This window comes from Mustela putorius, unplaced genomic scaffold (genome assembly GCF_011764305.1).
Source record: "Mustela putorius furo isolate JIRA1106 unplaced genomic scaffold, ASM1176430v1.1 tig00003909_pilon_pilon_pilon, whole genome shotgun sequence".
NCBI classification, from domain to species: domain Eukaryota; kingdom Metazoa; phylum Chordata; class Mammalia; order Carnivora; family Mustelidae; genus Mustela; species Mustela putorius.
Genome location: NW_025422057.1, coordinates 11145718 through 11158407, shown reverse-complemented (window position 1 = coordinate 11158407; position 12690 = coordinate 11145718). Strand labels below are relative to the sequence as shown.

The following is a 12690-nucleotide window of genomic DNA, read 5'->3' as shown; positions in this document are numbered from 1 at the left end:
TTTCTTTTTGGGGTGACAGAAATGATAGTGAATTGTACATTTCTAAATGGTTAATTTCATGTTATGTGAGTTATATCTCAATAAAAAAAATATTTTTTATTTTTATTATTTATTTTTTATTTTACTTTACACAAAGGGGGTGCCTGGGTGGCCCATTTGGTTAAGCATTCAACTCTTGGTTTTGGCTCCAGTCGTGATTATCAGGGCCTTGAGATGGAGCCCGACATAGGGCTCTGCACTCAGCTCTGAGTCTGCTTTAGATTCTCTCCCTTTGTCCTTCCCATTCATGCTCATGCTGTTTAAAATAAATAAAATCTTAAAAATAAATAAAGGCACTAAAAGCAGAAACAAAAGTGGTCACCTCTGTGGGGAAAGAGCATTCTTTTACTGATCACTTAATACCATTGTGATTTTTTTTATAACCATGTGCAAGGTATTATTTAATAACCTCGAAATGCATATATACATATTTGTACTTTTTGCCCCAGGTACTTCTCAGGGAACTTGCCCCACTGTTGAAGTGTGGGCCTCAGTAGTCAGGACTGTCCTACAAGACTCTGTGCCCTGGCCATAGCTGTTGGTGCATGGGTGGACTCCTGACTCCATGCCGGGCCAATCAGATTCTCTAGCCCTAGCATCTGGGATTAAGACAAAGATGCTACCTAGTGTGGAACTGAGAGCAAGTGAATTTGGGAGTTGCGGAGTTGAGGTAATTAAATTCATGTACAGAGATGAATGTGGCCTAAGGAAGAAAAACTGATAAGAGTTGCTTAGATTCCTGCTATCTTTCCAGTTCCTGATTCTGCTCTTGGGATGCCAAGATGCCCTCCCTATCTCTGGGTTCTACAGCCTTTTAACAAATGCCTTTTTTCAGTGGCCTACCAAGATCAGGACGATAGGAGAGATCTAAGGTGGATACAAACAAAAGGTGATGAATTATCTAGAATCATGGTGACAATAAAAAAGCAGACTGACTTTCAGTCGATTTTATTATTGCTTTAAATTCTCTAAAATGATAGTGATAAAGGGGCACCTGGGTGGTGCAGTCAGTTGAGCATCTGACTCATTGTTTCGGCTCAGGTTGTGATTTCCCATCCTGGAATCAAGCCCCTGCGCCAGGCTTTGTGCTTGGTGATGAGTCTGCTTGGGGACTCTCTCTCTGCCCCTCTCCCCCAGCTTACACTCTCTGTTTCTCTACCTCTCTCTCAAGTAAATCTTTAAAAAATAAAATAAATAAATAGAATACTAGTGATCAAATACTTCTCCCTATCCTTCTCCGCAAACCACTGCTTTTTGCATGAGCTAGTCTGTTAGATACAAAGTACCTTGAATGTAACCAGTAATAATGATCTTGACTGAACCAACAATCTAAAAAGAAAATAGTGAAAGAAATCAGAGTCCATATGCAATCCTGCTTTGTCCAAAATTAACAGAAGTCATTAATTCAAGTAAAGAAAATTTATTTTAAATATTAAAAGAAAGAAAAGTAAATAGAACCTTTTTTTAAAATTACAATTCCTGCCTTTGTTTAAAGGAAGTGATTTGATATGGATCACTAAATGAACAGTCACTGTAGGGACTAAGCCATTAGCACTATGCACATAACAGAGACCAACAAAGATAGGCTGAACCAAAGTATTTCTAAATCATAATTTAAACCTTTGGATCTCAATGTCCTGTACATAAGATCTTTTAGAAACTCTGAGGGAGGGGCGCCTGGGTGGCTTAGTGGGTTAAAGCCTCTGCCTTCAGCTCAGGTCATGATCCCAGGGTCCTGGGATCGAGCCCCACATCGGGCTCTCTGCTCTGCGGGGAGCCTGCTTCCTCCTCCTCTCTCTCTGTCTCTGCCTACCTCTCTGCCTACTTGTGATCTCTGTCTGTCAAATAAATAAATAAAATCTTTAAAAAAAAAAAAAAAAGAAACTCTGAGGGAAACATTAAAGATATTTTATGAATGCTTACAGGAAAAAAATGTACATATGAACAACTGTAATATGGCAGATACAAAATCAAAATACAGATTGTATCACAAAAATGAATTATGATCCCTGTAGTTATGACTGGCCACTCACTGAATTTCAAAGTTTCCTATCTGAATGAAGAAGAAAGAATTAGGACTTGCATGGGAAGGAACTCAAACCTGGTAGGATCTTGAATCCTCTGAGAAGAGGAGTTCCACCAGGACCGTCCTAAGTCTGAGACTTGTGGTCACAGTACCATCCCAGTTCACATTTGATTGATTAATCAGTCTTTTCACTGCCTCTATTCAGCACATATTCATTGAGCATTTTTTAACGTACAAGGTGTATTCCAGGCAATGAGGATATATTGGTGAATAAGTCAGATACAGGCCCTCAACTCCCTGAGTAAAAAACGTAGCAAAGGAACCAGGAAACAAGTTCTTCAACAACTTACTTTACGTATGTGAAAATTAATAAAAGGAAACCTCACTGAAGTGGACCTGGGTGGCGCTTGGGTGGCTCAGGTGGCTAAGCATCTGCTTTTGGCTCAGGTCATAATCCTGGGGTCCTGGGATGGAATCCGTGGTTGGGTTCTCTGCTCAGCAGGGAGCCTGCTCCCCCACCCCCGCCTGCCTCTCTGTCTACTTGTGATCTCTCTCTGTCAAATAAATAAATAAAATCTTAAAAAAAAAAAAAATTAAGAAGGGACACCTGAGTGGCTCAGTCATTAAGATCTGCCTTCGGGTCAGATCATGATCCCGGGGTCCTGGGATTGAGTCCTGCATCAGGCTCATTCCTAAATGGGGAGTCTGCCTCTCCCCCTGTTTGTGCTCACACACACACCCTCTCTTTTTCTGGAAAATAAATCTTTTTAAAAAATTAATTAAGAGGGACGCCTGGGTGGCTCAGTTGGTTAAGCGGCTGCCTTCGGCTCAGGTCATGATCCCAGCGTCCTGGGATCGAGTCCCACATCAGGCTCCTTGCTCCGCAGGGAGCCTGCTTCTCCCTCTGACTCTGCCTTCCACTCTGTCTGCCTGTGCTCGCTCTCACTCTCTCTCTCTTACAAATAAATAAATAAAATCTTTAAAAAAAAATTAATTAAGAAAAATAAGTAAAGGAGCTAGAAGAGGCTGAAAAGGGGAGCTGTACCACCCAATGTCAATTATAAGAACTGTCATTTACACACCCCTAACAAGAAGTCTCTGCAACAGGAAAGAATCAAATACAGGCACCAACAGGGAGAGCTGTACATCGCATCTCCTACAGGAAATCTACTGGCCTTACAACTCAGCCACTGAGGAACCGACATCACCCTCAACTCCTGCTTTTCTCCAATGGGCTTTTCTTCAAAATAATCCATCCCAACGTCCTCATCTGTAAAATAAAGTTCCTCTCCTTTGTTTGTGGGACTTGTCTACGGTTTGCACAGCTTGCATGTCCCGAACTGCAGTTTTTCTGATATTTCCTCATAAACCCATTTTTACTGTTAAAGTAACTGGCAGTTTTATTTTTTAGATTAACACATGTTACTTTCCAGGACACATAGGATCCTATAGTAATCGAAGCAGGGAATACCTAACTTATGTTCCCAAAAGAAAAGAGTTAGCCAGGAATGTACAAGTGGAACGAAGTGGGCATGAGGCAAAGGAGACAGCTGATGCAGAGGGCCTAGAGGGAAGACTCACAACAAAGAACTGAAAGAAGGTTCAGTAGGAGAGGGAATGCCGTGATGAGAGCTGAGTAGGGGAGGAGCCAAGAAAGGTCTCATAAACCACTAGAGACATTTCTCTATCTGGGTGAAAATCAATTTAAAACAATTTACTACAAAACGGAAGAGAGTCTACAAGTTTAACACCTTGTGACTTACTTTTCACAGAAACATACCTGTAATGCTGTTATCATAAAGGCTTTCAATATATTCACGGTGATTAAAAAAAATACAGTGAAGGTAAATACTTCAGAACAGCTTCTCCCCAAAAATTATGACTATAAAGCGTATTATTTTCTTCTCTATAACACACAATCTATATGGGAAAAGAAGGCATCCTGTGGGGAAACTTATCAACAAGGTCCAGGTGCCCACGACAATTTACAAAATTTGCAAAATACCGTAAAGCCAGTATTTCATACCCAAACACACCCTTTCTGCACTATAATGAAACGTGCCCCTTAGGAACACACACTTAGTATGCAAAATCTGACAAACACCTTCAAAACTACATCAAATATAAAATCATCCCACGTATCCGTCAAGACTAAGGCATGGGGTATTTCTCATAAATGTTCTAAATATCTGTAACTGGAACTTTGCCCTTAAGCACCAAAACTTTTTACTTTTGATGGAATTTCCCTAAAAATTACCTACGCATCTACACCCACCAACTGTGCAGTTTAATCTTCACTCCATATTTTGGGGCCATTGCTTGGGACATTAATTATGGGCTCCAGTATTCACTGTGAAGTAGAATTTAGTGGAGGTATAGGTGCCCCTTCCTCAAAGCATCCTATGGTTATAGTGATTTTTTTTTTATCTTTTTAAAAATATATATACACATAGTTGTAGATTTCGTCTTTACCACTTGTCAGTGTTCACGGGCTACAATCCGGACGCCTATCCAGGCCTCCTCCTAATTTGCTGCTTCTAAGTTTCGGCCTAGAAAACCAGAAAACTAAACTAGCTCAAATTATATGGAAAAATGAATAAAGAGTTGCTGAGTCCCTCCTACAGAAAGACATGGATTTTACGCCACCGATTTGGCTGCTGGACACTATTCAGCGTCTCACTAGCCCTACTCACCAATCCCCCACGGCGTTTCCCAGGAGCGGAGGCCACTCCTACAACGCCAAGTTATCTCCAGGTGCTACAACCTAAGGGATTCCGGGTTTGCCTCCACCACTCCTGAGTGCAACGTAAGGAGGGAGGGGGCCAAGATGACCAGTTCACCGCACGCCAACCTAAAACTCCCCCCGTGGACGCTTCACGGGAAAGTAGCATTTACAAATAAACGGCAATTAAAATGCACTAAGCTGGTCTGCAGCATTCTCGGCTCTTTCTGCGCAGGAGCTCGTCCGAGCGGTCCCACGTTTCTCGCTAGCTCTGGCACGAGAGGCGACGTGCACCTGGCAGGTGGAAAAGTCATCCCAAGAGCAAAATTAAGCCCTGACACCCAACCTCATCTCGGCAAGAGAGGATGTGTGCAATACAGTAGTTGGAGCCAACTTCTGCGGCGAGCGAGCACTCCCCCCACACACCGGAAGTTTTGAAATATCCTGCAGGCTCCCCGTAGGCAAAGTGCTTTTCCTCGCCCCGACTCAGCGGGTCCCCAGGGTTCAAGGACCCCTCGGCGAACTGCCGCACGCGGGGCGCGGGTCCCCGGTGCGCCACGGCGAGGAGCGAGGCCGGCAATCACGGCCGACCCCGGCTCCTCGCCGCGTAACCTTGGCCGCTCGCGAATCGCGAATCGGGCAGGTGGGAGGCACCTGCGGCCGAGCCGGGAAGCCGCGGCCCGGGCCCCCGCCCCGGCGCCGGCCCCGGGGTGCCTCGGCGTCGCCCGCGCAGGCCCGGCCGGCCGCGAGAGCCTTCGGGGGAGCCCCGCGTGGGGCCGCGCGGCGGGGCCGGGCCCCGAGCTCGGCAAACTCGGCGGCCCGCCCGGCCCGCCCCCGGCGCCGCCACTCACCGAAGAAGCCTTGCACGATCCCCAGCGGGTGGCTGAGCCAATCCTCCCCGCAGGGCATCTCGCCGACGGGCCGGGGCCCGCGCGGCCCGGCGTCCCGCGCCGCGGCTCCTCCTCGGGGGCTCGGTCGCTCGTCGCCCGCGCCCTCCCACGCACGGCGAGCTTCGGGGCGCGAGCCGCCCGGCCTCCCGGCGCCTCAGGGAACCGCGGCTGTGGCGGCGACAGCCCAGAAGCAGCTGGCCACGGGCAGGCGGCGCGTGCGGGCCCCCAACCTCCACTTCGCACAATGGCGGGAAATAGGCGCCGCCGACCGCGCTGCCTGCGACCTGGGTGGAGCTCGCGCGGGGAGGGGCGGCGGGAACGCGCGGCGCGGCCCCGCGGGCGGGAGGAGGGGCGGGTCGGCTTGCGCGGGGGCGGGGCGGGGCGGGGCGGGGCCGCGACGCGGCGGCAGACCGCCGCCATCTTGGAGATGGGCAAAAGGAAGGGCAGGCGGGGCTTTGGGGGGACGGGCGTCGTGGCCGAGGTTGACGTGTTGCAGTTTATCACGCTGCGCAAGTGTGAAGGGGGAAACTGCCCATGTCCAGTTTATTAATTCATGATAGGAGGCCTTGCCCAGGTAGGAGGCCGCAGCAACCTGAAAGTACAAACCCAAGGAGAACCCGGGGTCCTCTCTGGGCAGAATTAGAGGGTGAAACAGCCCTTGGGGTGCACCCACCTCCTCCTGGTGCTGATGTGGTTTTGGTTTTGCTCCTTTCTCTGTAGCCCTGCCTGAAACCCATGCAGTGATTTTTCCTTCAGCTACATAACATCTTATCCCACTGAGGAAGGTTTGCATTTTGGTAAGGGGCACTTTGAAAAACCCCAAACGCCCTTTGCTTGTCATCTCCAGCGCTATGTTAAAGGGACCAGTTCCTAAATGAGAGGCAAGGTCATAACTGAAAACCTACCTGGTCTGCCTCTGCCTAGAAGCTGGAAACAGCCAGGGAGCTTGGACAGGTTCATGCAGAAGGTGTACAGGCACACCGCGGCAATAAAGCGAAAATCGTAGTAAGGCGAATCAAACGAATTTTTTGGTGTTCCAATACACACAAAGATTATGTGTATGCCATACTATAATCTATTAAGTGTGCAATAGCATTATGTCTAAAAGAAGGTGCATAATTTAAAATATTGCCTAAAGGGCGGCTGCCTTCAGCTCCAGTCATGATCCCGGGGTCCTGGAATCGAGCCCCACACTGGGCTCCCTGCTTGGCGGGAAGCCTGCTTCTCTCTCTCCCACCTACCCTGCTTGTGTTTCCTCTCTCGCCATGTTTGTGTCAAATAAATTTTAAAATCTTTTTTTTTTTTTTAATATATTGCCTTAAAGATACTGTCTTCAGGGGGCTTCTGGGTGGCTCAATCGGGGTCACTAGATGGAGTCCCACAGCCAGCGCTCAGTGGGGAGTCTGCTTGAGATTCTCTCTCCCTCTGTTCCTCCCTTTCCCAAATAAATAAATCTTCCAAAAAAAAAAAAAAGTGCTGTCATTTGAACTTTCAGCAAGTCATAATAACCCATCAGTGATCATTATAACAAACACATTAATAAGGAAAATGTTTGAAATGCCATGAGAATTACAAAACCTGTCACAGAGATACACAGTGAGCAAATGCTTTTGGAAAAATAACATCAATGGACTTGCTCACAATACTGTTGCCACAAACTTGCAATTTGTAAAAAGAAAAAAAAAACACACAAAACAAAACAAAACCCAAAAAACCAACAAACAAAAAATCCCCACAGTATCTGTGAAAGCAATGCATGCCTGTATGGAGATATCCTCAGAATGGAGATGGAGGCATCAGTACACACAAAAGATCAAATCTAGCGGTAAACTTTTAGCAAGGAAATTTGGAAAATATCCAAGTTTGGCGATGAAATAGCATGTTTCTCCTAGGCCTGGAATGTACCTGAGAAAACTGCAGTATCAGCAGCCGAAAATAGAGCTTATTAACAGAAGAATGATCGGAATAGAGTCGGGAAAGTGGGGAGCCTACGAACAAGAACTGAATTCAAATCTCAAGTCCCACTTGGGGCAAAGAGCGGGGTCATTTGTACATCTCATTATGAACTAATTAGTCGGCATACTGGATTATACATCTGGCTCTTGTGAGTCTGAGTGAGTTGAGAACACTGATGGAACATCCAAAGGCGCTACCACCACTGGGTTCATTTATTCATTTGTTTCGCAGAGAGGGTTGCCAAGTACCTCGTAGCAAATGGAGAAATCCCATATTTTAGCTTTGTGACCAGTAACATGCAAATTAAATGTATACAGCCATGAAAACATCTGTATTTAAGTCATAATAATCTAAGATTTGTTTTAGAGGAAATTGCAGATGGATACCAAGTCAGCAGTGGCTAGGGACACTGCAGTTTTAGGTTTCTCCCTCTGTATTTAGTTACTTATAAACAAACAGTTGCTCAGATTTACTTAAAGAGACACTGTGATATTTTTGAAATGTCGTTATTTTATAATGTGAATGACTGCAACATCTAATTTCTTGGTGGGAAGATTTGATACTACTACTAAGTAGTTGTGAAAACATAAGTGGCCAGGGCAGGGTCCAAAAGATACATCTCCAGGGCACGATTTTTTCCCCACCACCAGTAACAGCACTTCTGCCCCCACTCTCCAAGCCTGTATTTTTAAGGAAGGCATTAAGTAATTCCTTTACCTTTGTCGGGTAAAGGAAAAGGATGCTCAAGGGATTTCCTGAAATGTGACATTTACACTAGGACTTGAAAGATAAATAAGAGTTAACTAGGCAAAAAGTGGAGCAGAAGAGTGTTCCAAGTCTAGGAAAACAAAACTTGCAAAGAAAAATTAAAGTAATGACAATGTATTATATGACTTGGCTACTAATAGTCTTTATATAAGCATAATACTGTTAAAATTTGAATGTCGCTCTAACCAGCATTATAATTTAACTTTAGTGAGAGGCAAGAGGGGAAAGCGTTCATAAGTGATGAGAACACAGATCAAAAGGGGCAAAATCCTCATTGTTTATCTGGGACATCAGCACATAATGCAAACGGGAAAATTTTCAGAAGTGGCAATGTAACCACATTAATTTAAAAACAGAAATACTAAAAGAATCGGCTGAAAGAGTTGAATGTAGTTTCCTTCAGGGTGGGGTAAATTTCCTTTTAAGATATTTGCTAGTTTTCTGCATACTTGTTATTAATTCAACACCAACTGCCCTAGAATTTCCACTCGATTGTAAGATCCGTGAAGCAATGATTTTGGTATTTATGTGCTGTTTTATTCCCTAGCACCTAGAAGAGTGCCTGGCATAGCATAGGTGCTCAATAAATGGTTGCCTAATGGGTAATGCACATTTTCCATCAGTTGCCTCAATTTCCTCTCTAGGTGTTTAGACATATATTCTTGGATATCTTTCCCAGAGACTTTGACTTGTTCCAATCTGGACTTCTTGCCCTCTACCTCTGGTATAAAACTGTCTTCCTAGGGTCTCCTATCACCATTATCCTAAGGATTCTTCCTTTCATGTTTTCATTGAGACTTTGAAAAAAATCTGTTCCCTTCTTCTTCCCTACCTCCAGAGAGATTGCTTAGGGAAGAACTGCAATGCTTAGTTTCAGAGGTATAGCTGAGGCTGGTTACCCAACTAGGGACTACATTTCCCAGCCTCCTTTGCAGCTGGGTGGGGCTGTGTGATTAGGTTCTCACCAATGTACTGGGATTGAATGAAGTGTATGAACTTTTATTTCAGTGTCTTAGCAGAAAACTCTTGGCCTGGATACGTTCTTTCCTCCTTCATATTGGATGGAATGGTGATGACTAGAATGACCCTGTGTCAAAGACAGCCTGGATTTTCATAGGAATGTTGCATTCTGTGGCCTCTTTGTTACAGCTGCTAACATTACTCTAAAGAATTCAGAGAGCTGGTATAAGTGGGGTGTTATAACGAACAGAAAGTGTGGCTCTCATTTAGTGGTTGGAGAGCAGGTCGCAATAAGGGAAAGAGGAAATGGCCCAGAACATGAAGGAGACTGATTTCGTTCAGGCTGTTATAATAGGGAGAACTTTCATCCAGAAACATCTGGAAGACGAGGGTTAAATGCTGAGGTTTTGTAAAGCAAGGGAGTTGTTGAGGAAGGGGAGATGTGAGTTTTATGTTGGAATATGCAAAAGCAAGTTGGTCTTTTGCATTTATCCTTTTCTTGGAACACAAAGGGAGAAGGGATTTCTTAACTATCCTTGTTTTCTGAAGAGTAAGTGGGGGCAACTAATAGGAAATTTGGACTCATTGACCAAGTCCTGACTTTTCTAGGCCAATTGCTGCAGATATTGGGGGTCAAAGTTCTATATAAATATAGTTAAATATGGTTTGGCCACTGTTTGTATAGTCAGTCTCAGAAATAACATGGAAGCCACATATAAATTAAGTTTTAGTAGTTACATTAAGAGGTATTAAGAGGTACAAACTTCTGCTTATAAAATAAAGAAGTCACGGGAATGAAAAGAACACCATAGGGAATATAGTCAATAATATTGTACTGACTTCACATGGTGGCAGGTGGAAATTACACTTACAGTGGAGAGCATTTCATAATGTTTATAACTGTGAAATCATTATGTTTTACAACTTAAACTAACATAATATTATATGTCAACTATACTTCAATTAAAAATTGAAAACAAACAGGGGCGCCTGGGTAGCTCAGTGGATTAAGCACTGCCTTCGGCTCAGGTCATGATCTCGGGGTCCTGGGATCCAGTCCCGCATCGGGCTCTCTGCTCAGCGGGGAGCCTGCTTCCCTCTATCTCTCTCTCTGCCTGCTTCTCCGTCTGCTTGTGATCCCTCTCTGTCAAATAGATAAATAAAATCTTAAAAAAAAATTGAAAACAAACAAAAAACTATAGTGAGATACTATTATACACCCATTAGAATGGCCAAAATTTAAAATACTGGCAACACCAAGTATAGATATTACTGGTTGGAAAATAAGATGATACAGTCACTTTAGAAAATAAAGTGGGCGATGCCTGGGTGGCTCAGTTGGTTAAGTGGCTGCCTTCGGCTCAGGTATTGATCCCAGAGTCCTAGGATTGAGTCCCACATCAGGCTCCTTGCTCAGCGGGGAGCCTGCTCCTCCCTCTGCCTCCGCCTGCCACTCTGTCTGCCTGTGCTCGCTCTCACTCCTCTCTCTCTCTCTGACAAATAAATAAATAAAATCTTAAAAAAAAAAAAAAAAAGAAAGTGGTGGGGCATCTGGGGGTCTCAATCAGTTAAGCGGCCGACTCCTGATTTTGGGTCAGGTCATGATTTCAGGGTCCTGGGATCCAGTGCTGTGTTGGGCTCTGCACTCATCAGGGAGTCTGCTTGAGGAGTCTCTCCGCCTCTCATTCTGCCCCTCCCCCACTACATGCATGCTCTCTAAATAAATAAACAAATCTTAAAAAAAAAAAAAAAAAAGAGGGCCACCTGGATGGTGCAGTCAATAAAGCATCTAACTCTTAGTCTTGGCTGAGGTCATGATCTCAAGGTCATGGGATTGACCCATGCAGGACTCTGTGCTTAGTATGGAGTCTGTTTGAGATTCTCTCCTTCTCCCTCTGCCTACCCCTCCAGCTTCTGCTCCTGTTTGCTCTCTTTCTTTTAAGTAAATAAAATAAAGGGTGTCTGGGCAGCTCAGTCAGTTAAGCACCTGCTTTCGGCTCAGGTCATGATCCCAGAGTCCTGGAGTCGAGCCCCACATCGGGCTTCCCCTTCCACAGGAAGCCTGCTTCTCCCTCTCCCTCTGCCTGCTGCTCCCCCTGCTTGTGCTCTCTTTCTCTGTATCAAATAAATAAATGAAATCTTTAGAAAAATAAATAATAAAATAAAATTAATGGAGTTTTTTAAAAAGATTTTATTTATTTATTTGACAGAGAGAAATCATAAGTAGACAGAGAGGCAGGCAGAGAGAGAGAGGGAGAGAGAGGGAAGCAGGCTCCCTGCTGAGCAGAGAGCCCAATGCGGGACTTGATCCCAGAACCCTGGGATCATGACCTGAGCTGAAGGCAGCAGCTTAACCCACTGAGCCACCCAGGTGCCCCTAAATGGAATCTTGAAAAAATAAATTAAATAAATCCTTAAAAAAGAAAAGAAAGCATTTTCTTACAAAGTTAAATATTCTTGACAATTCTATGCCAGATGAAGTGAAAACATGTTCACATGAAGATTTTTACATAAATGTTCATTTTAGCCTTAATAACAATAACCCAAACTTGAAACAACTGAAATGTCCACCAAAAACTGAATGGGAGGGGCGCCTGGGTGGCTCAGTGGGTTAAAGCCTCTGCCTTCGGCTCAGGTCATGATCTCAGGGTCCTGGGATCGAGCCCCACATCGGGCTCTCTGCTCCGCAGGGAGCCTGCTTCCCCCTTCTCTCTCTCTGCCTGCCTCTCTGCCTACTTGTGATCTCTGTCTGTCAAATAAATAAATAAAATCTTAAAAAAAAAAAAAACTGAATGGGAAAATAAATTGCAGTATAGTCATGCAATAAAACCTTATTTTTTTTTTTAAAGATTTTATTTATTTATTTGACAGACAGAGATCACAAGTAGGCAGAGAGGCAGGCACAGAGAGAGAGAGAGAGAGAGAAGCAGGCTTCCTGCGGAGCAGAGAGCCCGATGCAGGGCTCGATCCCAGGACCCTGAGATCACGACCTGAGCCAAAGGCAGCAGCCCAAACCACTGAGCCACCCAGGCGCCCCTAAAACCTTATTTAATAAAGAAAAAAGAATGAACTATGATTCACATGACCTGGATGAACCTCAGAAACATTATATTAATCTTCTATTAATCAAAAGATGCCAAGTACAAAAGAATACATACTGTTTGATTCCATTTGTATGAAACTTACTAAAGAAAAATGTAGGGAGGTGGGGAGGTGGGGTCACTGGGTGATGGACATTAAGGAGGATACCTCGTGTAATAAGCACTGAGCATTATATAAGACTGATGAATCACTGACCTTACCTCTGAAACCAATAATACATTATGCAT

The 12690-nt window shown here is 44.5% G+C and overlaps 1 protein-coding gene across 2 annotated transcripts in view; it reads right to left on the bottom strand.

The window, feature by feature from the left end:
- Positions 1-5997, bottom strand: part of LOC101684981 (minichromosome maintenance complex binding protein) — a 48862-nt gene extending 42865 nt beyond the window's left edge. For both annotated transcript variants that reach the window (XM_045068773.1, XM_045068774.1), the window contains exon 1: positions 5639-5997. In XM_045068773.1, the coding sequence (XP_044924708.1) occupies positions 5639-5696 (58 nt within the window). In that variant the 5' untranslated portion in view covers positions 5697-5997. The remainder of the gene's footprint in view (positions 1-5638) is intronic.
- Positions 5998-12690: the final 6693 nt, after the last annotated feature.